At 36.6% G+C, this 26,284-nt stretch overlaps 3 protein-coding genes across 3 annotated transcripts; 2 read left to right on the forward strand and 1 right to left on the reverse strand.

Moving 5' to 3' along the window:
- The first annotated feature begins 1,958 nt into the window (after window positions 1-1,958).
- On the forward strand, window positions 1,959-2,384 carry LOC104879385 (uncharacterized). Its single transcript, XM_019219871.1, has one exon. It carries the CDS (start codon window positions 1,959-1,961, stop codon window positions 2,382-2,384), a length of 426 nt encoding a protein of 141 aa, XP_019075416.1.
- Window positions 2,385-15,187: 12,803 nt separating this feature from the next.
- Window positions 15,188-15,607, forward strand: LOC132253837 (uncharacterized). The gene has a single exon (XM_059737087.1). The coding sequence runs from the start codon at window positions 15,188-15,190 to the stop codon at window positions 15,605-15,607; it is 420 nt and encodes a 139-aa protein (XP_059593070.1).
- A 2,607-nt stretch (window positions 15,608-18,214) lies between these two features.
- LOC100247018 (cell division cycle 20.2, cofactor of APC complex) lies at window positions 18,215-22,777 on the reverse strand. Its single transcript, XM_002271496.5, has 4 exons — window positions 22,444-22,777; window positions 21,777-22,358; window positions 21,552-21,690; window positions 18,215-20,905 (listed from the first exon to the last, which is right to left on the reverse strand). Exons 1-4 carry the CDS (start codon window positions 22,654-22,656, stop codon window positions 20,853-20,855), a joined length of 987 nt encoding a protein of 328 aa, XP_002271532.3. The 5' UTR covers window positions 22,657-22,777; the 3' UTR covers window positions 18,215-20,852.
- Window positions 22,778-26,284: the final 3,507 nt, after the last annotated feature.

Here is a 26,284-nt window from a genome sequence, read left to right on the forward strand (position 1 = left end):
TGTATGATGTTTTGCATATGATAAAACATTAGAGAACAATTTTTAAATAATTGTCCTTAAAAACAATTTTTTAGAACCGTTTTAAAAAATAGTTACCAGATAAACCCTTAGACTTCATCGATAACTTGAATGAACCAAATTCAAAATTTCAAAGTTTAATAAGAAATTGAAGTTCAATTAAAAACTATAATATTAAATTCAATGTAATCTTTTCTCACCTATAAATTATAGTTTCTACTCCACTTTCAACTTCTAATTAAACTTTAAAAACAAGGCTTCTTATCACAATGCTCTTTCCATTTTTTTGTAATTTGGAAAGTTCTTTTCCTCAATTTGAAATTTAGAAATTTCCATCCTTGATGAAGAAAGTGTTCTGGCCATAAATTTCTTCTACTCCAAACATAATTGATTTAGGACTCATTCCCATGATTCCTTTGCTTATAAGACTTTTGTCATAAATTTTTTTATATTAAAAAAATATTTTTAATAGTATTTTGACAGGTGAGATAAAATTAAAAAAGGGAATTTTCATTGTGTTACGTTAGAAGTCACCAATAAACCTAAAGAAACAAAATACTCCACCATGCCAAACCATGATCTAGATATGAGTCATGGGGCCAAGCCAATCAACATGCCCTCAACAAGAATCACCCATAGGAAGAACAGGGTTAGGAACCCTAAATTTACACCATTCTGGAAAATAGAAAATAATTTAATCTCAAAGTATCAAATTATAATAAATAAATTAAAATTAAAGAGTTGCAAAAATAACCTACTACAACCAAGTCCCCTGATCAGGCAAGCTAGTTGAGGGGGAGGATCATCAACCTTCATGGTCTTGTTATGAGAAGCAACCCAAAGCTCCATAGACTAAGGTGGTGTTTGTTTTTTGGCTGAATAGAAAAAGTCAAATATTACTTTTTCTATTCAGCTAAAAGTAGTTTGTTGACATCATCCAACATAGTTAAAATGAACTTGTTATCAATAGATCCAGTTTAGTTATATTGGATGATGTTAACATGTTACTTTTAGCTAAATAAAAAAACAAAATATTTTGACTCTTTTTATTCAGCCAAAAAACAAATATCACCTACGTCTAAACCATATCAATTCTCATATCAATTCTCTGCAGTTTCATGCTTTCTTCTAGGTAGGAACACCAGCCTGCAAAGTCAAATTGTATAGTATTCAATACTTCTTTAAGAAACCAACCAAAGCTCCAAAAAGAAATATAGAACCATATATATAAATTATGACTTGTTCAAGTATTTAACCAAAGCCCCAGAATCAAATCTCAAGTCTTAAAAAAGGCCAAAACTCCATTGTTGCACCTTTCATCGGTTTCTGCTGTTTGCAGTTCTCTGGAACTTCTGAATGGTGATGATTTTGATCTTCATCTTTGAAGCTTTGATATACCTCTCATATGCCATTGCTCACAATACCGTTTATGGTTTGCTTAAGATCATAATTTGGTTTTCTGGTCCTGTTTTCTGTCTTCTCTTCTCCATAGTCACTAAGTACCCAAGCTTGCCGCTTCTCCTAGTCACATTTTGGATTCAGCGAAAAACAGTGTGGATTTTTTTAGTTCAATCATGGGTTTCAGTTAAATCATTTATTAGGCAGCCATTGAGCTTCACATCTAAGCGTCTTTCTGAACGGGTGGTTCCTTGCTTGATCTGGTTGTGGCATCTTTTTGTTTGTCTAAGCTTCTATCCACGTTTTGGTCAGGGAAGGAAGGTTCCCTAACAGATTAAGTTAAAGCTTGCAGTTGACAGGGAAAGGAACCGGGTTTTATTTGCAGAATCAGATAAAGATTTTGTAGACATTCTCTTTAGTTTTCTCACCTTGCCAATTGGGACTATCATAAGATTGGCTGAGAGAAGATCGGGTGTTGGATGCATGGATTACTTGTATAAAAGTGTTGAGGCTCTAGATGAACAGTTTCTCGAAACAAAAGCATGCAAGACCAGCTGCTCAATCCCAGAAGTGCCTACGAAGTTCACTGTAGGAACTTGGCTCTGAAGATTGATGGTACAGAGCCTGCTAAGCACTACACATGCTCAAAGATGTTTTGCTCTACCAAAGCTCAGAAAATGGAAGGTTTCCGTTTGGCAAGTATGGTCAAGAATTCAGTATGCAGTTGCAGACGAGCAATGGATAAGGAAGTATTTCTAGAATACCAAGAGAATGTCACAGATGGAGATGGGGTATTCATGAAGGGAACAAGAAGGTTTACGATAACGGACAATTTGCACATCACACCCAGTTCTGTGTCACATAGCCTTGCAATGTTTCAGAAGCTCAGATTGGAAAGTGGAAATGGCATTGAAGCACTGACTGTGACTGTTGATGAGGAAGAGGTACTTCTAAAACTCAGCGCTTAACTATATATCCTGAAAAAGAGTAAACTAATTGGCTTCTTAAACTATGTTTGGTTCCTGAAAAGTATTAAGGAAGCAAAAAAATGTTTTTCTTATGTTTTGATCTCATGGAATAATGTGAGAAAAAAAAATACTAAAAAGAGATGAGGGAAAATGTTAAAAGATTTCTCCCCATTTTCCTTGGATAAAGGTGGGGAAAGTTCGGAAAAAATTCATTCTTTTAACAATTTAATTTTCTTTCTTTCAACTTTTCCATAGAAAACCAAGCAAGCAACTCAGAGGAGCATGAGGTTGAAGTAGGAGAAGAGGAGGTAAATCTAAATCTCTTTTCTCCATAAGCATTCATATATACATATAAGCATCTCCATTGGGCCAAGTCGGGTCAGCCTGAAATCCTGAAGGCCAGGCCTAGGTACAAATGAGCCAAGAAGCTTGTTGACTAATCAACGGGCCAGGTCAGGCTTCCTTTGAATCGAAAGCCCATGGGGCCAGCCTCCTTTCAAAATTTATAATCTAAAAAAAATTGTGCTCCGTGGGACTCAACCCATGCCTATCCCTTGGAAAGGTATGAATCAGCCTCTTTTTTTGTTTTTGTTTTTATTTCTTCCATTAATTTATATCTATACATATTCTGTCTAGACTTTGTTTTTTTTTTAAAAAGACGCTTTTGCAGACCTAGGCTTACATGTAGGCTTGCATGCAGGCCTCAGTCTGTTTTTCTTCCTCAAGTCCGACATTAAAAAAAAATAGTTACTATTCACAATGGTAACTTGGCAATGTATATATAAACACACACACATCACTTTCTTCCAAAATTTTCACCAAAACATCCACAAATCAATTCTCATTACTTTGCTTTTGCATTAAATTTGTTAGCAATACAAGTAATGAAAAAAACTGAAAGAAATTGAATTATCGATGGTTTCAGAGCACCAAATTTGCTTGGAGCTTTTGCTTTGATTTAGGATTAGGTGTTGAATATAATATTGATAGCCGTTGAAGGTCCATCTAAATCACAACAAACAAGTCATACTTCTACATGTGGCTCAACTATTGAAATGCAACAAAATAGGAAGTTTACTTCAAATATAAGGGATTATACGAACAGGGTAGAGATTCCTCGAGAAAACAACAAAAAGGAAATGAAAGCAAAATGTAAAATTTGTAATAAATTTTTTGGTGGTGCCTCATGATGATTGAATTAAATAATGATGATTTTATTTCTTCTACAACTTTTTTAGTCTTTTTTCATTATTAAAATGAATAATAGCTAAACATTCATTTATAGCTTCTAATTTAATAGGCCAAAAAATTAAAGATATTTCACCCTGATATTTTGTCAATTTTTCTACCATCACAAATATTATATCATCGGATATTTCACATTACATAAGATGAATATTAGTTATTTGGATAACGACTTGATGAAATGTTGGATGATATACACTACAAAAAAAAATACCCATTGAAATATGAAAAACTTCAAAAAGATCTCTTAAAAGGTTGGCAATGTACCAATCAAATTCAGATAATGCATCAATGACCTTCACAATCTTTGCTAACCAATTTGATTTCAAAAAAGTTCTACTAATTATATATTTTGTAATTACCTTTTAAAGTTTATACATAGAATTCCACATTGTAGGCATGTCTAAGTTTATATTTTTTCTTCTCATATTTAACATTTTACAACATTCAAAGTATAATTCATGTCTTACTTGAGAGCTATTAACACTTTCTATAATGCCTCTAATTTTTTTTGTAAAGAATCATTTACAACAACTTTTATTTCATCTTTCACATGTAAATTTAAATACGCATACAATAGACATGAAATAATTTAGCATGGTCAACTGGTAATTGCAAATAACGTTTCAGTCTTTCTATTGCCGTGTCATTGTTAGCAGCTTTATTGAAGGTTATTGTAAATATAATAACTAAATAAAAAGAAAGATGTTCCTAAATTGGAGAAATCAAAGAAGAAATTCCAAGCAAATTCAATACTCTGAAACCACCGGTAATTCAATTTCTTCCAATTTCTTCAATCACGCTACACTTGTAACACCAGCAAATTGAATATAAAAACAAAGCAATGAGAATTGATTTATAGATGTTTTAGTGAAAATTTTGGAAGAAAGTGATGTATGTGTGTGTGCATATGTATAGACAAAGAGAGAAATTTTTGCCTTCAATCGCATTACACTTGTATCACCGGCAAGTTGAATACAAAAACAAAGCAATGAGAAATGATTTGTGAATGTTTTTATGAGAATTTTGGAAGAAAGTGATGCCTGTATGTATATAAGTAGAGAGATAGATTGGCTGAAGAATTTTTCAACATTGGCAAGCATTAACTGTAAAAATATTTTTTGAATGTTAGACTTGAGGAAGAACAAGAAGTTGGGTCCTGCATTTAAGCCTGCATGTACACCTACAAAAGGAGGCTTTTTTTTTTTCTTAAAAGTCTAGACGGAATATGTGTATATATATATATATATATATATATATATATATATTCTGATAAAAAAAAAACATGTACATACATAGACTAATGGAAGACATATTAAAAAGGAAAAAAATCAAGCCATCTCTAGAAGATAGGCATGGGTTCAAGTCCCACAAAGCCGAAATTTTTGAAATGTTATAAATTTGGAAAGTGGGGCTAGGTTGAGGCTGGGACTATCAATGGGCCCTACATCAAAGAAAGCCTGGCCCAACTCATTGACCATTCAATGGGCTTCTTGGCATGTCTGAACCTGGGATTCAGGATTTCAAGCCGGCCCAGCCTGCTAACAAACATTCTACTACTTATAATATTTTTAGTAAGACAGTTTTACGATACTTGTTGTGGAAAGAAATACTTTAATGATATCAACTAATATTGGGTCATTCACTATGAATGACAGAAAATAAGATTGTAAAATCTTAAAACTCTATTCATAAAGAACCTTGGTCTTCCATCTTTACATTCATACATGTCAAAGATTACACCTAGACATCCTTTTATGGGCTTATTAAAATTATGCATTAAGCTAACTAAAACGTTTAAAAATTTAATTTTATCATGGATAGCCTAGTGTTTACTATCAGAAAATGGTTTTTTTGTTCTAATAGTATAAAGCAAAGTAATAACACAAAGCTCAACTTCTGAGTTTTAGGATCATCACTATTGATTATAGTAAAAGATAGTAATAAACAATTAAATGATGGTTTTTGTAGTATTTACGAGGCTTTACCTATTAGAACTAATTTTTGTGAATTCAAAAACCAATTTTTTCAAATGTCATTAATTTTTGGCATTGATAACTTAATAAATAGTTTATTCAACAAGAAACCAATGGATATAGTGGCAAAGCCAAGCCCTAAGAGGGATAGGTTGGATAGGGTTCCTACCTCCAACATTCTTGGACAAAATGGCTGCTCTGGAACATCAAGCCTATACATGCATAGTTTGATATAATAAATATAAATTTAACCAATAACTGTATGAAAAAAGATAATAAAACTACAAATCATTAAGCTTCTCTTTTATTCCAATAGTGTAAAACCTCAGTTTGATTCATAGCCCTTCTCAGGGATTAAACCAGTGCATTCATTGGTACAATACATATAAATTTTTAAGAATTACATGTAAAAAGATTCATAATTAAAACAAAGATTACTAAATTCACCTTAATTCATAACATGCAAGGTTTGAACAATAATCACATGAAAAAGGGTCTAAGTTAAAATTATAAATCCATAACTTCACCTCAATTTATAAGTGTGCGCGCGCCTATTGTCAATCACAAAGTTGTGGTTAATGACAATATGCAAGCGTGCATTTACAATCCAAAGTCCAAAAACTTCTTTCAAATTTGTTACATAAACACCTACTACTCTAGCAGGTTACCATTGAAATAGTGTTTGCTACTATACTCCAACAATTCAATCCTAACAAACACTCTTGTTTCTTTGTCTATGAGTGGGTCTTTAAGTTCTTCTTTGTTATAATATGAGTAATATTTTTAAAACAAAAAACCCTCCATTTCAAATCATAATACTTGACAACTATGAGCAATAAAATAATATAGTGAGTATAGCAGCATATGTAGATATATCCATAGCCCAAGAAAAGAAAGAAAGACAGAACAAAAGAAAACAAAAACATAAACACAAACACAAACCAAAAAAAAAAACTGGAAGAATTAGCCAAAAACACTAAATTTTGCATCCACTTAAAGAGAGGATCATTGGATTCCGTAATAAATCATGGTCCGTTAACATCCTATTCCTTTTAAAGACTAATTTGAAGATTGGTTATGTAGGCATTAATTCTCCTCAAGGCTGCTTTAATCTCCAAAAGTGTTTTGAATCATGTCTTCAAACCAAATGACCTGGAATAAATGGTAGGCTAATGCTGCTCAAGTGCACCCCAGCATGGAAAAGGCCAGCATTATTTGGGATTGGCTGGGTGCGCTCAGCTCTGTCTGGTTGATAGCCTAGAGAATAAAGATTGAGAGCTCATTTGTTAAATTTCATAGATAATTCCGGAGGTTGAGTCTTGATCCTTGTTAAGGATCTTGTTGCTGATGTTGTAGGAGTTTGTAGACCCTGAAGGATCAGCAGCGTTCATCCATATCTATCACCCTGAATAAGGGGTTGCTGATGTTGATCAAACTGCTGCTGTGAAGGTTCGGATGAATCACCGTGCAGTGTGCCGGACAAATAACCATTCAGAAGTGCTGAGTCGATTCACCAGTTGCATATTGTTCCCAATAAGCCAACCATTTAAAGCCCCATTTGAAAAACCATAAGTTTTCTGCTGCAAATCGGACCTAATTCCACTACCCCTTTGACTGCCAGTAGCTTCAGAGCCTTCACGCTGATGTGTACATATACCATTCCTGATGCCATGAATTAATTCCCCAACCTGTTTTCAGGATGAGCATCATGAGCGAAGCCAGACCGACAACAACAACCAGGTTTCTGGAATTGGAGCTCATAAAAAAATGAAATTGCAATTCATTTTTCCAGCATTCCTCTTCTCTGATTTGCCTCAAAGATTTCAACTGTACGATGGTGAGATGCATTTAATTCCCAGCTGAAGAAAAAGAACAAAATCTGCTTATGATTCTATTTATTTATCAAGACCAAACTAATGATTTCTTTGATGTACGAGTTGGATGTTCGTAATCCGAATGGGTGAATCTTCTAGCAACACTTCAATACTAAAAAAAGTCAGTGTGTTCTGCTCTCTTCCAACTGCAGTGATTTCATCTAGCATTCCACTAAGAGTGAATGGTTGAGAACACTATGCTTGAAGTGCTTGGATTAAGGACATTTCGGCACCTTGAATCAAGGTAGGTGGCTGCACTAGTGGCGAATTTTCCAAAGATAGCTTTTGTAAAAGTGGATTCCCATGAAGTATGCCATATCCTAGGCAGCAATGAAGATGATGATCCCACTAGAAAAAGATGTCAACTAGGTCCAGCCAAGAGGAAACTGGAAATAGGGGGGAACGTGTCATTTGAATAGCCATCAAGACTACCATCCGCTTGTGGAGACAACTGCGCATATACTGAATCAGATGGTGAAGAAAAAATTATCATAGAAGACATCCTTTCCCTCCATTTCATGCATGACCTAATTAATTCTTCCAAATAAATGCTCAGGCCATGACTTAGCAAAACAGTAAAGTGCCTTGACGAACATTGCAAGAGAAATCCAACATGCTTTCGAGATCACCAAGCTGGATCAAATATTGCAGAAAGAGAGTGGCAATTACAACAGCAACTGATTTGACTTCAGGTGGATACGCTGACCAGTCTTAGCAACGAAGAAAAAAAGTGCATCCCAGGTTGTTTCTCAGCAAGTTTTCCTGGACAATCTTGGCTGCAACCGATCCTCCTTTTTTTTTTTTTCTGTGTTTTCCCTCCTGATCCCTCAAAAACCTTTGTTCCTCTTTTCTTTTCCTTTTTCTCTCTTCACTTTTGTACCCCATCTTTTCTGAGAATTTGCCGGCAATAACTGGATCTGCTCAGTGCACATCCTGCAAAGAGCACTAGAGGTTGCTGATTTTGGCCACTTAAAATTTTCCTATAATTCAAATGATGTTACTTAAGTGCCAACAGATGAAGAAAATAGACCCTGAACAGCTAGAAACTTCAATATCCCTTTTTGCATCCAAAACTTTGCTTCAAGATCCAACTTAAAATATTTCAAAATACTAGAGAGGGAATCTACGACCCAACTTCTCGGACAATCAGAATTTCTTGATGGTCCAATAGATTCCTTATCCTCTGCTGAATTTAGCTCTGAATTGTCATTTGTTGTCTAACTCTGATCAGAAGGTTTCTCCGAAGCATGACCTTCATCCACTAACATGCTAATTAAGTTCTGAATAAACAGCATGCATCCAGATTCTGTTTTGAACTCTGCCATCAAATCTTTAACAGTTTTTGTCTGTGTAATGCAATCAAATCTCCCACTGCTGTGCTTCTGTTGAGCCATGATGACATATACTTTTCTAACATCATCATATGTAACCCAATCTGATAGTTCTTTAAGAAAATACTGTGCAGCTTTATGCAGCCAAATGTCTTTGGTAGAAAGTATGTCCGTTAAACACTGGACAAGTTTGTAAGAAAGAACCATTGGGATGAAAGATGCAGGCAACTTTGATAAGGGAAGAAGCAGAACATCAGAAGCCAAGTGTTTGCAGTCGTGATATGCTGATCTTGAATCAGATACAGAGCTTGCGCTGCTGTCTCTCAATCTCTGTACCAAAGGACCAGAGTATGCGTGAGGTGATTCTTTCTGACACATAAAACAGTCCTCCAACCTTGTGGTTGTTTCTGGAAGAATTACTTATTGATGAGCCCATCCATCATATAAGACTACATGGTCCTGTGCTGAGACTTGATGCCAGTCATAGCCTAGATAAGGTCTCTGCTGAAAATTGCCAAAAGTCTCAGTATCCATCTTCATTCGCATAGAGAACCTATTTTGTCCATTTCTAGTCCCGCGGGTATGAGAATTACAAGAAATCATGTCAAAGAACTTCTCCTTATCAAAAGCAGGTTTAGCATCTGATTGGGTACTAGTCCATAACTCTCTCTGTCACCCAAGCCTTGACCAAGTGCATTGTCTTCGATCTTTTTCTTTTCATCCCTTTTCTTTGCTTTTCCAAGATAACCTCAAACTTCATCCCTTTTAAACCTTTCATTCATCGCCATAAAATTGAGTTCTTCAGTGAACTACACAGTAGACTTCTGAGGCTGTTGAGCAGAGGCTGGCAATGGCAATAATGGTGCTTGAAATGCTGGAGTAGACATTGTGCTCAAAGTATTAGGTGATGTTGATGTTGAAGCAACCTTATCCATCTGATCAGGGTATACTTTCTGTGAGGAAGAAAGTATGGATGACATGAGCTGTGCTAATTGATCATGAGTTAATAAAGTTGGTGGTAGATCTATGAACCAGAACTGACATATGAAAGATACAAAATCGGATCAACCATTCATCACTAATTTCTACAGCATCTGATTCCATTGATGGCCATCATTTCTTTGCTTTCGAAAGCAATCTTCATTGCATCAGTCTCAAAACCAGTTTTCAAACCTGATCCGTGTATCAGTGGATACTCATCCGTAAAACTGACTGCTTAACTAAATCTGGCAAACCTCTGTCAAACAATTGGGAACAAACTGGGGACCTTCATCGTATATAAAACTCCAAATGCTTCCTCAAAATTGGTAATGGAGAAATATGGGCAGAATCAGGTGGAGAATCGGAGGGATTGCATCTCAGAGCTTTCACACAACTTTCCAGTTTTCAGGGACTTAAAAGAGACAATATACTGAATAACCAGAAAATGGCATAAAAATTGGACAATCAGATATAGGAATTCCATCCAAATTTATCGTCCAAATGTAAGCAAGTCTGTTGGGATCATCTCTAGCAAAACCATGCCACAAGGAATTGTCTCATCTGCATAGATCTTCACCACTTTGCCAGCTTGCATCTTTCTCCATTTTTTTTCTGCTGAAAGTGATCAGCATAAAGCACTAGAGCCTCACGATTGTTCTCCACTTCATTATTTTAAATTAGTTCAAGATGCCTCCCAATCTACAGAACATCACGATGGTATTCAGCTTCCCATTCCTTCTCTCAGCGATCTCAATTTCCTTCGAAGTCTGGTATGTGCCTTTCAGCTATTGCATGAACATCAGTATATTGAGCAGGCTTCAAAACTGCTCTTAGGCCAACAGCATTCAAAGTCATTCATGTCTCGACTATCTGATTCATAGTCCACATGAAGAGAACAACAAGTGACCAAATGATGCCAACTTGTCATTAAATTCATCATTAGCCTCATTTTTCAATAATCTGGTCAGTCTTGGTATCATCAATCTCAACATGTGCGCCACTAGCCTCTCTTACACTTTTAATGGAACTTCCTCCCCTGCTAATAACACGCCCAATCTTTGTCAAATGGGCACAAAACTCTTATAATTAACTCCTGATCGTGATGCTCCATAACCAGAAACTACAGGTAGGTTGGATGAATAAACTGGCCATGTACTGCCCATGTCTGAATAACCCCGAAGTTCTGGTACATGTGTAGCAACTAAGACAAGAGGGACAGATCTAGCAGACACAATAGAGTCTGCACTAGGATAGAATCCACCAGAAACCCAGAAAATGTCCTCTACCAATTCCTCTCTTTCTTTTCTTCGTTCTGTCCTTCTTCAGCTCTTAAACTCCTCCATATGGCCAGAATGCGCCCATATATACATTCTCATACTTCCAATTCACCATTTAAATAATCCAACGACCAAAAAGCTCAATAATCCAAGAGGATTACATCAGCAACATCACCCTTAGATGAAACCCAGATCGCACAGCGGAACACACTGACCCAGGAGAATACCCAGTAGATGTGCAAACTGTCGTGCAGTAAGGAAGGGGTGCCAGAGAAATAGGAAAATATGCAAATAGAAGAAAAAAACGGAGGAAAGATAGGCATAGAGTAAATCATCAAACAAAGCCACATTCCATGACTTCGTCAATGGGCTTAAACATAGGCGTCAATAGCAGAGAACAATGGCTTGATTTTAAAATCATCCAATTCAAGAATGAGCCACTCATCAATCGAATGAAGCAGTTATAAAATCAAAACAAAATATGTAAAGAAAAAGAACTCTGATTCAGCATAACAACCAAGTGGCCATTAACGTCCACATCAAGTAACAAAAATAAATCTTTAGAGACAGCCAAGGAATGAGGATAAATCAAAATTAAATGATAATATAGTAAATATCTGGAAACATACCTGCATGATCTCCCCTCCAATTGCTTGGCTTCGGGCTACTGCACCTTTCTTAGACCAGGAAATCTTCTCCAAGACTAGAATCTGTCCACCTATCTCCTGTTCTTCCTCTCTCCCCACCGTTCTCAATGCGTGCAGCCAATCCCCTCTATTTTTCCCTACGTGCTATCCGTACTTCTTTTCAAAAACCTTGCCTTTTTCTTCCCTCCAATCTTTTCTTTTATTCTATCTCCCTTTTTCCAAAAGGAAACTTTCCTTTCTCCTACCAAAAAAATCTGCCACTTTCCTTTCCCCGAAATTTTGGTGATCTTCCTTCCAAAATATATGGCAGCCCGTTTCCTCATGCCCCAAAAAGCCAAGAAATATGATTTAGAACACTTATAATAAAATAAAATAATAAAGAAAGTCATACAATCCACACAAGTCATGCAGGTCATGCCACCATGCAAGTTATGCAAAAATAAGTGGGTCTAAAAGCGTGCCTAAGTGGGCTAAGTGCATCTAAATGGGTCCAAGTGTGCAATCCTAAAGGTGCACCTAAAAGGTATCCTAAAAAGGAAGGAAAAAAACCTAAGTCTAAATTAGGGCTGCCAAGAGTCAGATTGGATTAGACAAATCCCTCAACTAGAGTCTCCGAGGTGACTCAAAAAAGGTAAGTAGTATGAGTAGTAATGGGCCACCAAGGAACTACTATGGAGCACTGAAGGTGAACTTAAAGACATGTGTTAAAGGGACAAAATTGAGGGTCTACAATAATAATAATAATAATAATAAAATAAATAAATAAATAAGTAAATGAGATAAATGAGTCATGCAACCTTACAAGTCACGCTAAGAATGTCTAATGGGTCAAGTGTGCCTTAGTGGGCCTAAGTGAACTTAGAAGTGCTTAAGGTGTCTAAATGGGCCTAAGGTAGTGCCTAATGGGTCGGGTATACCTATACGGACCTAGAGTGAGACTAGGTGAGCCTAACTAAATCTAACATAAAGTGCACCTAAGTGAAGTATAATCTAAACTTGAAGGGCAACCAAGGTCATAATGTGGAGCCGAATAAACCCCTCAACCAAAGTCTCCAAAGTGGCTCAGAAAAGATAAGTTACATGAGTAGTATTGGGCCATCAAAGAACCATTGTGGAGCACTGAAAGTGAACTTAAAAAAAAAAAAACATGTACTAAAGGGACAAAATGGAGGGTCTACAATAATATATGTTATACCTTATACATCTTTCACTCATTGGCTTAGTAACTCAATATGTTAAATAATTTTTTGTCCATAAACCAAATAAGTTGTGTTGTTCTATGTTTGGGCTGAGCAGGAATTGCCTGACTCAAGATGACAAGGTTCAGATGATAAGCCCAGGACCAATAAAAACTCCATATTTTAAAATTAAACAGTTTATTTTATTTTATTATATACTGCATACACTTTACCTCCGATACAAATGACTTCATTGGCTTGATAAGATGTATGGTCTTTGACAATTCAAAAAACCATTTTACAAGCTACTATGCTTAAAGACTATCCTTTAGTCTCCTCTGAAGGAAAAATTTTAGCAAAAGGTGAAATTTGATCCAAAAGAAATTCAATGTCTACAAATTCACCAGCAGCAACTCTCTTTAACTAGGTTCCTGGTTCCACCTTGAGGACCTTGCTCTACTGGTGAGGAATAAAACCTTGGGATTTATTCACAAAAATGAAAGACAATGGTAGGTGGTTTCATTGTCTTCTTCCTAAATGTGGTTCTATAAGAAACCCTAGGGATGATTACCAAGGATCTATCTTTTTCTTTTATCTTCATTGATCTCTCATATCATTATATAACACCCAAAAATAAAAACCTCTTACATAATGCTGGAAATCTAAAGGTCATCACCTTAAAACCTAATTAAGCATTTTACATATTGTCATTGCAGAATATGACCTCTAATTTGTCTTGATTTTGATGGTAAGGTCTAAGGTTGGAGTAAATCTAGAGTTCAAATATCCAAATATTTTGCATCTATAGTAGAGACAAAAAAATGTTGAGCTCTAATTGATAATCCAATCCATCTTATAATAATTAATTCTATAACCTAACATTGTTACATAAACATTTCATAACATATGAAGTACCCATGTTGAATGTGACACAATAAGGGTTTGAATATAGGATAAGTATCAAAATGAATACAAAAAGAAAGTCATTGATCAAACGATAAGGTATTTGATTATGCCTTCAACAAGAAGCAAACATAGCAAGAGAAGGGCATGACACCTCACTTTTAATGATTCCAGAAAATAGAAAATCATTTAGATTCAAAGTGGTATAATTACAAATATAAAAACAAAGATATTTACAGGATGATCAACACTGCAGGAACATCACAATGTAGTCAACCCCTTTGGTATGGCAATAAATAAAAAGCAATTGACAACACAAAATTGAGTTTCAAGATAAAAAAGCCAAACCCATCAACAGCCATTGTGAAGGATCATCACCCTATATACGATTCTTCTGAAAAGCAACCTGAAGCTCTAAAGTCTGAGTCTAAACTACATCATTTCTTTGCAGTTTAATGCTTTTCTGGTAATCCAATGCTCCTGACTTCTTCAAGACAGATCACAAGGCTATAAAGTCAAACTTATATCATTGATGACTTTTTCAAGAAAGCAACCAAAACTCCAAACGAAAACTATATAAACCCTAAAGAAATATGTATTATATATATATATATATATATATATATATATATATATATTATAACTCTTGACTTCTTCCGATTTCTAACCTAAGCAACAAAATCGAATAAAAATCATCGTTTATCAATTATTTCATTTTTTGGTACATCTCTCATAAGCTCACATTGGTGGGTGATTTTCAGAAACTTCAGAATGATGATAATTTTGATGTTCGTCTTCGAAAATTTTAAACCCTTCCTTTATCTTTTTCCATTCCTCGTGATATTTGTATATGTTATTCTGAACATTATTATTGTTGGTTCAGCTCAGATAATAATTTGGTTTTGTGGTCTCATTTTACATCTTCTGTTCTCCCTAATCACTAAGCACCTGATCGTGACCTTTCTCATAGTCACATTTTGTCTTCTGCACAAACTGGTTTGGGATTTTCTAGTTCAATCGTGTTTGGATTGAATCAATCATCAGGCAACCACCAATCTGCCCATCCAAGATTTGTGAATGGATTGGCCCCTTCTTATTCTGGTTCTGGCATCATTTCAGTTGCATAAGCTCCAATCCAAGGCTTCATCGGGCAAGAGAGACTCCTAAACAGATTAGTCTAAAGCTAGCAATTGACAAGGAAAAGAACCAAGTTTTATTTGCAGAATCTGATATAGATTTTGTAGATGTTCTCTTCAGTTTTCTCACCTTGCCAATGGGAACTATTCTAAACATTGGCTGACAAGAAATCAGGTGTGGGATGCATAGATTACTTATATAAGAACGTTGAGGCTCTTGATGAACAATTTCTACAATCAAAAGAATGCAAGACCATGTTGCTCAATCCCAGAAGTGCTCACGACATTCATTGTAAGAACTTGGTTCTGAAGATTGATGATACAGAGCCGACTAAAATCTACATGTGCTCAAAACTGTTCTGCCCTATTAAAACTCCCAATAAGAAAGCTTACTGTTTGTCTAGTATAGTTGAGAATTCTGAATGTAGTTGTGGACAAGCAATGGATAAGGAAGTATTTCTAGAATACCAAGAGGGGATCATAGATGGAAATGGGGTATTCATGAAAGGAACATCAAGAATGTTTATGATCACAGATGATTTGCATATCACACCCGTTTCCATGTCAGATAGCCTTGCAATGTTTCGGAAACTCAGATTGGAAAGCGGCAATGGCATTGAAGTAAGGACTGTAACAGTCGATGAAGAAGAGGTACTTTTAGAATGCACCACCTAAATGAATATTTACTAGAAAGGGTACATCGATTGGCTTCTTTTTGTCACCTTTTGAAAAAAGGCTGAAAATAGCTACCACAGAGGAATCTTATTTTAAATATTTTTCAGCATTTTCTTCATTAATTATATTCTAATTTATGGATGATTGAGTTTCTGATTATCACTAATTCCAATAAATTTATTTTCACCAAAATAAACGAGATTTGATAGCAACCATCTCCTCTTATAATCCTTACTATATATGTTCCTTTTGTTGTTTGTCTTGAGCTAGGTTTTGCATCTACTCAAGCGTTCATTACTATCCAAGACTCCTATGACAGATACATTCTTATCGAATGAAGAGAATACAGAAAATGCAGCACCTTTTGAACCACTAAGCAGACCCGATCACCTTGAAAATAGGTTTAGGAAGATGAAGGTAAAGCTCCTTATCAACAAATCCAGCAGGAGGGTTTCATGCCTAGAAGCTAAAGAAGACTTTATGAACCTGGTGCTTAGCTTTCTTACATTGCCTCTTGGTTCTATAATAAGACTGTTAAGGGGACATTCTTCCCTGGGGAGTGTAGACAACTTGTATAAAAGTGTGGGAAGATCGAAGATGGAGGATTTTTTCAATTCTACCAAAAGTAAGGATTTGCTTCTTAATCCTAAACTTCCACTGCATTTCAGTTTGAATGAACAGCTACCACTCAAAGAGGAGGACCCAATAACCCCTGAAAGTCGTAGATGTGCTGATTGCTTTGGGAAAAATATGGTTTACTTATATCCATGGGGTGAAAAGCTTTGCTTTATGAACCCTAAACTTTCTGGTCAGGAAGCACGTGGAGGAGGATTCATTAAGAAGGAAACACTACTACTGATTAATGATGACCTAACAATTCAACCTTTATCTCCTATCAATGGCATCCTTGACCTTGACAAACTTAAAGTCCTTGTAAGCAACTCAGAGGAGCATGAGGTTGAAGTACGGGAAGAGGAGGTACATCTGAATCTCTTTCTCCATAGACACCACACACATATATATGCATTCAATTGCGTCTATCAAGATATATATATATGCATTCAATTGCTAAACATTCCTCTATATACAATTAGTTATTAAGACAGTTTTACAATATTTACTTTGGAGAGATTTTAATAATACTAAATAATATCAGGTTCTTCATTCTTAATGATAGAAAAAAAGATTGTAGAAACTTAGATTGAAAATTCCATTCATAAAAACCTTGGCCTTCTATCTTTACCTCTAGTTTTATAATTGGATAATATATTGTGTTCAACATCTGAAAATAATTTTCCTTATTTTAAGCAGTATAAAGAAATGTTGCAAAGATCAACTTCCAAGTTTTATGATTGTTAACTATTTATTTAGTAATTATAATAAAAGGTGGTAACATACAATTAAATTATGATTATTGTAGATTTTATGAGGTTTTCCTTTGCTTGTTCAAAAACCAATTTTTTTTTATTTATTTTGTTCATTTTTGGCTGTAGTAACTTAATCAGTAGTTTATTTCAATGTGAACCCAAAGCATATAGTGGCAAAACAGGGCCCTAGGAAGTGCACTTTGGATAGGTCCCCTACCTCCAATAATCTTGGGCAAAATGGCTACTCTGAAGAATCAAAGCTATGCATACACCTATTGATAAAATATAAATTTTTACTAATAATGCAGGTAGTAATTAAGAAATTAAAATCAGTAAGGTTCTTTTTCATTCCAATAGCTTAAAACTATAATCGAAGTTCGCTTTGGTTCATAGATGACCTTTTTTTTTCTTGTTTTCGATAAGCATTTGGGTTCATGGCTGACTTAAAGAGAGAGGATTACTGGATTCCCCAACAAATCCTGGTTCATTAATGAACAAATAAATATCCAGAAAGCACTAACTTTTCCCGAATTAACTGATGATACACCACAATTTACTATATCATTCTAATGTTTCTAGGGAATCTAGCTCATATAAATGCAATATAATGTAAATTTAGGTTTTGAAATTTAACCATCCACTCATTCCTATTGCAGACTAATTTGTACTTTTATTATGCAGGCTTTAACTCTTTTTTTTTTTTTCGATAAGTAAACACGTATATTAGCAAAAGGCAAAGCGCCGCATAGCATACAGGGAGTATACGAGGCGACGAAGGCCTCACAACAAAAAAGCCAAAAATACAAAAAACCTACCAGCCCTTAATTGGAGGCTATCCACTCCAGGAAACTTATAAGGGAACGAGGCTCCGCACCATTATACAATTTTGCCCACCCCCACATGATTATGCAGGCTTTAACTCTTCTCAAGGCTTCTTTAATCTCCAGGAGTGTTCTGAATCATGTGTTCAAACCAAATGATCTAGGACAAATGCTTGGCTAGTGAGTGCCCAAACGCTTCCCAGCATGTAAAAGGCCAGCATTGGCCTCACTCACTTGGGCTGTGTCCAGTCAACACCATCAAGACTAATGAGAGGGAGTTTGTTGTCTTTTGGATCTTATAGATAATCTAAGGCAGTTAAGTCTCGGATCCTCATCAGTACTGTTTTTATTGGTTTTTTTGTTGGGTTCTATTTGTCGGTTTTTATTCTTTTTCCTTCTTCTCTGGGTTTTCTTTACACTTCTCATGCACTCAGGTTGTGCCTTCTGTTGCACTTCATCTTTGATTTCTTAGTTACTGAAACTTAACCTCTAGCTCAGACTAGCATGGACTCTATGTTCCCAATAATATAATATAAGTATGCTTCTATATCCATCACTGAATTTGGCCTTGTGGTCAACATTGAAAATTTTTGCTCAAAACCAACCAACTGTTTTATTCCAAAGGCTCAATCTCTGAGCTGGAATTACCTAACTCAAGATGACACTTTTTCTGCCTATAAGCCCTATACCAACAGGCAACAGAAACTCTATAATCTTCATCAACTAGTTTTGGTTTTATAATATACCATGTAACCATTTTACCTTCTATGAACATGGTTACATTGGTTCTATGATTATGTATATTCTTTTTGAAAACACATAGATTTTATACATACTACTATAATTAAAGACTTTCTTAATATCCTCCAATGGGACGATTTTTAAATTTAGAAAATTCAGTATAAGTGAAATTTGAACCAAAAGAAATTCACCGTCAACAAGTTCACAAGCGGTAGCTTTGTTCAACTACGCTAACCCTGAACCGCTTGCTTAAGAGCCAATTAAGAATTTAGAAACTGACATTGCAGTGAGCTCTAATTGGTCATGATGTAGATGGTAAAGTGCTAGGAACTGTCAGGTAGGGGGTAAGCCTAGGGTTCAAATATCCAAATATTTGTGCATAACAAAGAAAAAATAAAAAGCTGAGGAGATATATCATTCGGCAATAAGGGCTTGTTAGGCAAGATGGTTCTAAAGCCAACTATTCCTCTGGTGTGTGCTCTGTGCTTGATCATTGGAGGCAATAAACAATTTAAGAAGGAAAGATGAAAAGCAGAAAATTCTGGTTTAGGGTTGAGGTTGAAGTCTTTTGAAATCTCAGTACAGGTTGTCAAAGGTAGGGTGGAAGCTGAAGTTTGGAAAGGGGACATGGGTTCTCTAGTTGGATTAGATTTGGAGAAAAGCGTCTTTCGATTGAGAGGCCATTTCCAAAGAGGAATGGAAAGAAGGGGGAAGTGGTACAGAGTCTACAGACTGCTGCTCCATAGTAATGAGGAGGGCAGTATCAGTTGTACTCGGTTTGCTTTGTGGAGGCAAGGAGGTTAGCTTTGGGGTTCTCAGAAGGCAGGGGGTTTCTTGGGGGTTGAGTCATTCTAGCTAACAAGTTATGAGACTTTGGGTGGTCTTTCCTATCCCTGAAGCTGACCCTTTTACTAAGGTCCCGTCTGCAGAGAGCAGTTAGAAGGATACCAAAAAGGGAGAGTCCTTTGATGAGCTTGTGAGGAAGGCCCATATAGGTAGGTACTGCAGTGTGGATACAGTTAGGGGAGAAGGAGTTGAGCAGTAAGATGAAGGGGACTGCAATGTTGTTTAGTGGGTAGGGCTGGGGGATTTTCACACCAAGCTCCAGATCTAATTTTGTTGAAGAGGTGGGGTGTATGGCTGAAACCAAAGAGGGCATGCATTTGGCCTTGTCAGGGAGCTCCCTTATCTTGTTTGGATTTGAGGCAGTTTCTGATGCAGAGTTGGTCCCTAAAAGGGTTGAGAAGGTAAAAGAATAAAATTCTGTTTTAGATAGTGGAGTCCCAGAGGTGGGATACTGTGGGGAAGAAGTTCATACTAGAGAACCTTGTGTGAGAGTAGTTGGGTTGTCATTGCATTTCTAGGATAGGGAGTTGTTCAAGTAGCTTAGGGACTTTTGGAGGGGGGTTGTGGCAGTGGATGAAGATACCATGAATCGCCAAAACTTATATAAAGGTATTAGGACAATGCCGATGGCAATGGTGGTGGGCTGTTGGTGTTTTGCAATACAATTTTGGTGGGAAATCCCATGGTAACTAACCTTAAAATTATGTTGGATAAACTACGCTAACCATACAAACTTCAATTGAGCTAAAGTAGCTAATAAATAGAATGGAAAAAATCAGAGCACATTTTATCCATATTCTCATGTCCTGAGATATAGGAAGTAAAGGAATCTAACACTACTTAGCTAGAAGCACACTAAAACCCGACATCTGTAACTCCATCCATGTAACATAGATGCACATACCCATTTCTCAATTGTTCATTTTTCATGTTGTCATTCATCTATCTCAACACTATCATCTTGGCTATGATCATTTCCAAACACAATTCCAAACCAAAATTCTCAAAATTCCATAATAATAACAAAAGGGTCTCGTGCCTTTGGTAAATTGAATCCCATTTTCAACCCTAGCCTTCCTCGTCTTTTACTAGTTGACCCTAACAATATTTTCCTCCATTCTCTTCCTAGTTATCCTCATTTTCTTAGCAACCAAACAGATTATGAATGGATCAGAATATGAAATATTTCGTAAGGTAATGCCCCTGTTCTCTCGCACGAGGCCTGGGAGGCCCTCAAGATCGTTGAAGGAACCGATGCACACGTCCATGGAAGCCACCAAATGAAAAAAAATAAAAACAAACAACACCACCAACAACAAAGCTGATCCTCTCACCATTTCATCCAATAAAAATAAAAATCAAGAATGGAAAGAGTAACCTTACCTGTATCAGTATCGTTGATGAGGAGGACTTCAAGAGAGTTCTGGAGAACGACTATTCTGTACTCTCATGTGTCTGTGCAAGGCTTCACTATCTCAACCTGTTCTTGCTCCACTGCCAATTTTCCCATTCTTGGAAAGAATCTGAAAGATTATTCAGAAATCAGAATAATTGTTTTGGAGATCAAACCAAGAATAAATAAATATCATAAAAACAAAATGCCCCCATTCCAAAAATTTGTTTTTTCTTTGTTACAAAAATCTATTTATCAAAACCCTAATTCACAAATAAAATTGAAAAAGAAAAACGCTAAACTCAAAAATCAAATTTAGGGAATCACCCCACCCCACCCATGCACCCCCAGTTTCAAAAATCAAAACAGTTGTATCAAAAATCAAAAACCCTATTACAAATCAAAGGAAAACCTAGACTCAGAATCAGAAAAACAATAAAAAAAAGTCAAGAAATCAAAATAATTATTTCATAAATAAAAAAAAAAATCAATTAAAAATATCTGTTTAACAAACCCTAATTTAGAAATAAAGTAGGAAAACAAAGAAAGAGACTCAAAAATCAAAATTAGGGAAACCTCCTATTTCAAGAAAGTGCTAAGGAAAAAAGAAAAATCACATTTTTGTGTTTGGCTTGGATGAAAAATGTGAAAGAAAATCTCATATGATGAAAATTGATAATTTAATTTGAAGAAAGAATATGGAGAGATTTTATCGAGCTTAAAAACATATTTTCTTCTTTCCCTGATACTTCCTAATACCCAAACAAAACCCTAACGGATTCGCCTTATATGAGGAAATGGCCCAGGATGCTCTGCTTTTGGTGCAGCTTTTTTCACTTCTGGCATGCCAAAAGCATTCCAAAACTTGAGAGTCTCATCTCCTGCAGCAGTTGCCACTGTACGTCCATCTGGACTCTGCCAAAAGAGTTGATCAAGAATATTAGAACATATAAAGATTTGGTACTCAGAAACATTCACTAAACTAAGGTCCGTTTTATTACCTGAGCCATGAAAAGAACTCTGGATGTATGACCAGTAAGCTCAGCAGTCTTCACCATTGATGGATACATCCAGAGGGTGAGTTGATTCTGCATAAAGCCGTGGGAGCTAAGCAACTCACGCTCGTTCTTGTTCCACAGCAGAGCACAGACTTGTGAGCCAGTGTCCACTGAGTTCAAGCATGCGCCAGTGTGGGTGTTCCAAAACTTTATGCAACAATCACTCCCACCTCCTCCAGACGCCAGCAAATTGCGCTGAAAAGGGCACCAAGCAAGCGCTTTTACTGCAGCAGTGTGATCCTCAAGCCTGTGAAGCCACTGAGAACGTGAATGCATAGAGGCCATCGACCTATCCCATATGTAGAGTAAATTGTCATTTCCTCCACTCGCTAACTGTTGGCCAGAGGTAGACCATTTCAGTCCACAAACCTCTTGCCGGTGTCCTCTAAAAGTTGCCACAATGTGCGAGTGCACTCTTACATCATTGTTAATGATCTGACCATCCATTCCCCCAGTTGTAAGGATGTGGTTTTTCCAATCTAGAGAACCAACTCGTGATTGGTGGCCACCTCTCAGAGTCCTCAGCTGCAGAATTGATAGAACATCACTGTATTAGGAAATCATCAACAAAAGACCATTCCAAAGGTTAAAACAAAGAAAATTTACATACCAGTCGATTAGCTGTAGAATCCCATAGCTGAACATCAGAACTGTTCAAGCCAATGGCAATGTATTGTCCATCAGCAGCCCAACTCACACTTGTAACAGGGCCATTCTCATCATCAACAGTGACAAGCTCTGAGGCAGAACCATTTGAAGCATCCCACAAATATACCGTGTTTTGAAGAGCAAGTGCAAGAACATTGCTGCTACTCCAATCCATTAAGTTCAAGCAAAAATCATCTATAATATCAGGAGCATCCAATGTCCTCTCAGGAGTCTGTCACATCCGATCAAATCAAAAAACAATAACAAAAGGAAAAAAAATCAGATAAAGTAAAGCTTAACAATCATGTCTGAAACAAGTAGAGATCGAATTAGTCAGCAAATATCATAAACTCCATTTTATTGACCTAATCTGAATTTGTCCAACCTGAGGAATATGCCGCAGAGGCTTTGAGCGCTTGGATTGATGAACAGAGGAATAGAATTCATCCGGTATCAATTTTACTGGAGTATGTGGTTTGTTCTTAAAGGCGAGGATGCGAGAGCGATTCATGTTGAATGTCTCAGCCAGTAGTTTCAAGTAGGCCTCTTTGGATTGAGACCTGACAACACTTTGGTTCTCTTTGTCTTTCCCCCTTTTAGTCAACATGTAATGGGCAAAGTCAAAGTCCATTGCTGATCTGTTTGGAATGAATCTGTCCAACTGAAAAGCAACAAAGAACCATTAAATCAAATATTCAAAACAGAAATCATTCTAATATTTTTTTTTATAGACAAAGAGAAAAATAAATTAAAAGACGCCTAAACAGGTGGGGCTCCCTACGTACATAGGCAGTATGCAAAGAAAGCCAAAACAAGGCAACAAAAGAAATAAAAAACCTAGAGAGGAAAAAGCTAACCAACAAGCCAATCACCCAAAAAATTCAGAAAAGAGAGAGAGTCCAAGTCCAAAAACTATTGAGACCACTCAAGAAGAGACCGAAAAAAGAGGTTCCTCAAGCAAGTATCTGACATCTCTTCCTCTTGGAATGTTCTTCAGTTTCACTCTCCCCAAATACACCAAAAAAGACAAATAGGCGCCAATCTCCAAATCGCTCTCCTTTTCTTCCCTAGCCCCTTAACTTTCCATTCTAGAAGTAGATTTCTCATTGAAGCTGGGAACACCCACACCACCCCAAAAGAAGAAAGCAACAAAGTCCAAAACTCCCTTGTCTTACCACAATGAATTAGGATGTAGTCAACCGATTCTTCATTCTCTTTACAAAGACTGCACCTATTAACCATAGACCAACCCCTCCTCATTAACATATCTACAATAGAAATTTTACCCTAAACTGCTTCCCATGCAAAAAAATGTATTCTAAAAGGGGCATACGAACCCCAAACCTCTTTGGCTGGAAATAAGGGGCTATTCTCATCCTTTAAAGACCTATAATAAGATTTAACATTAAACTTTCCCTTCCTCTCTATCTTCCAAAATAAAGAATCCTCCCCTTTTTGAACCTTTATTGCAGAAATATGATCCAAAAAATGAGTCACCTCCTCCAATTCCCAATCTTGGAAGGATCTTCTAAAGTGCACCTCCCAACCCTCGCCCCCACCTCCTTGTCTCCCCCAAAGATCAGCCACTACAGCAGAATTATGGGTTGCAATTTTGAACAGCAAAGGGAAAAGATCCTTCAGCTTAGAATCTCCTACCCAAATGTCTCACCAAAATCTTGTGCGTCTACCATTTCCAATACGAATACTAGTTCTAAGAAGGAACTCATCCCAACCCTTTCTAATGTCTTTCCAAAGGCCCATCCCATAAGACTCCCTCACCTCTCTAGTGGTCCAACCCCCTTCCTCCTCTCTAAATTTACCAACAATGACTTTCTTCCAAAAACTCTCCCTCTCTAGAGGAAATCTCCAAAGCCATTTCCCTAGCAAAGCATGATTGAAAACCTTCAAATGCCTTAACCCCAGCCCTCCATGCCTCTTATCTTTGCAAATAACCGCCCATCTTACCAAGTGGATCTTCCTTCTCTCCTCCACGTCTCCCCATTACCTTGAAACCCCTCATGAAACCTTTCATCTCAGCTCTTAATATTAAACTGATATTAGAGTGTCATTCTAATATGCATGTTTAACAGAAATCATTCAACAAAATAAATATCATAAAAACAAAATGGCCCCATACAGAAATCCATTTTTTTTTCTTACATTTTCCCAGCTCTGAAGAAACTGCACCTGTTGAGGGCAAGAATTCAAAGACCCTGCATCCATAACATTTAATGAGAACCAAAGACCAGACTTTAAAAAAAATAAAAACCCTAAATTGGAGCAATTTCGCTGAAATCTAAACGAGAAGCATTTAATTAAAATCAAATTGTGAATCAATGAAAGTGGTTAAGGGTTGGGGAGGGTTTCACCTCTGGAGAGCCGTGTAAGGAGGAGGATCGAAAGGGAGTCAGCCATCGATTGTGGGGATCGATTGCGGGGATCGATTGCAGGGATCGATTGCAGGGATCGATTGCGGGAATCGATTGCAGGGATCGATTGCGGGAATCGATTGCAGGGATCGATTGCGGGGATCGATTGCAGGGATCGATTGCGGGGGATCGATTGCAGGGGAGCGAGGGAGAGAGATTGCGGGGAGCGATGAGAAGTTCCTGGAATTTTCCAACGGTAAGTGCGGGAGAGAAATTGAAATAAAGAAAGTGCGGGATTTTATAACGGTAGCCAGCTTGAAAAGGTAAAACTCAGGCCAGCTCGCAGCTGCCTCTAAGGCCCGGCCCAGTGGGATAAATTGGGTTAGGGCAGGCTTTGGTTCCCCGGCCCAAACCGGTCCGGTTTGGCCCAACCCATTTCAAGCCTAAATTTCAGTTTTAAACTTCAAAAGCAAGGGGGAAAAATGGTGAAGAAAAAAAAAAAAAAAAACACCGAGTGTAGTTGATTGACAGCAAAATGTGAGTTGCTCTCAACCCTGCTCTGAGGTAAAATCCCTAGTTTTTTATTTTATTTTTTCCTCTCAACCCTAAAAACACAATGTTTCCTTTTTAACATGGATCGGCTTTCCCTTCCCAAATTCCATCTTGGTCCAGAAGTGAAGAATATATCAAAATTTTCAATTCAATCCCCATAAAAGAATGCATTGTTTTATTGAACACAAGGTCAGGTCAAGTCTATTGGTTTACATTTCTTTGTAGTTCTAGGATGGAACACAAAGGGAGTCTTCAATTCAATCCCCTTGAAGGCATCTTGATTGCATTAGTTCAATGCAGAGGTGAAGGGAGGACAAACTATGATGGAAGGATTCATTCACATCCTATGTGATACATAATGGAATGGTTTCTTTTCCTGTATACCCTCATTTTCCCTTAAGTCTTGATGTGTAAAGTTTTGATTTCTTTTCTTGCGTGTTTTTTTCCCATTATGTTGCAGCTTACATTTTTGTATTTGCTGTTTGTATAGGACAAACATGAAAAGATAAGGGAGCTAACCCTGGCCTTTGAGAAGCAACAAGCTCAAATCTATAAAAGGTACATGGAAATGGTTATTGTGTACATTGAGGAGTATGATAGGACTTTTCTCAAGGTAATTTAAAAAAGTTATTATTAAATTATTATACTAGAAGAAGTTATTACAAATATATGGTAGGTTTTGCCACCTAGGAGAGAGGGTGAACAGATAAATTTTTTTTTTAACCAAAATTGTCTTTTTACAAGACGATTTTATTTCCATTTTAAAAAAAAATAAAAATTCAAAAGGGAAATAGTCTCTTGAAGAGACGATTTCCCATTAAAAAAATTAATATTTTTTTTAATATTTATTACAAATTATATATAAAAAAAAAAAAAAACCCA

This window comes from Vitis vinifera, chromosome 5, assembly GCF_030704535.1.
Source record: "Vitis vinifera cultivar Pinot Noir 40024 chromosome 5, ASM3070453v1".
Lineage (NCBI taxonomy): Eukaryota > Viridiplantae > Streptophyta > Magnoliopsida > Vitales > Vitaceae > Vitis > Vitis vinifera.

Excerpts from the sequence above, each read along its gene's own strand:
- LOC132253837 (XM_059737087.1), top strand. The coding sequence starts at position 15,188 with ATGTTGCTCAATCCCAGAAGTGCTCACGACATTCATTGTAAGAACTTG.
- LOC100247018 (XM_002271496.5), bottom strand. The coding sequence starts at position 22,656 with ATGGATTGGAGTAGCAGCAATGTTCTTGCACTTGCTCTTCAAAACACG. Across the intron at positions 22,359-22,443 it reads ATTCTACAGCTAATCGACTG|CTGAGGACTCTGAGAGGTGG; the intron begins GTATGTAAATTT and ends TCAATTCTGCAG. Across the intron at positions 21,691-21,776 it reads GAGTTCTTTTCATGGCTCAG|AGTCCAGATGGACGTACAGT; the intron begins GTAATAAAACGG and ends CTCTTTTGGCAG.
- LOC104879385 (XM_019219871.1), top strand. The coding sequence starts at position 1,959 with ATGCAAGACCAGCTGCTCAATCCCAGAAGTGCCTACGAAGTTCACTGT.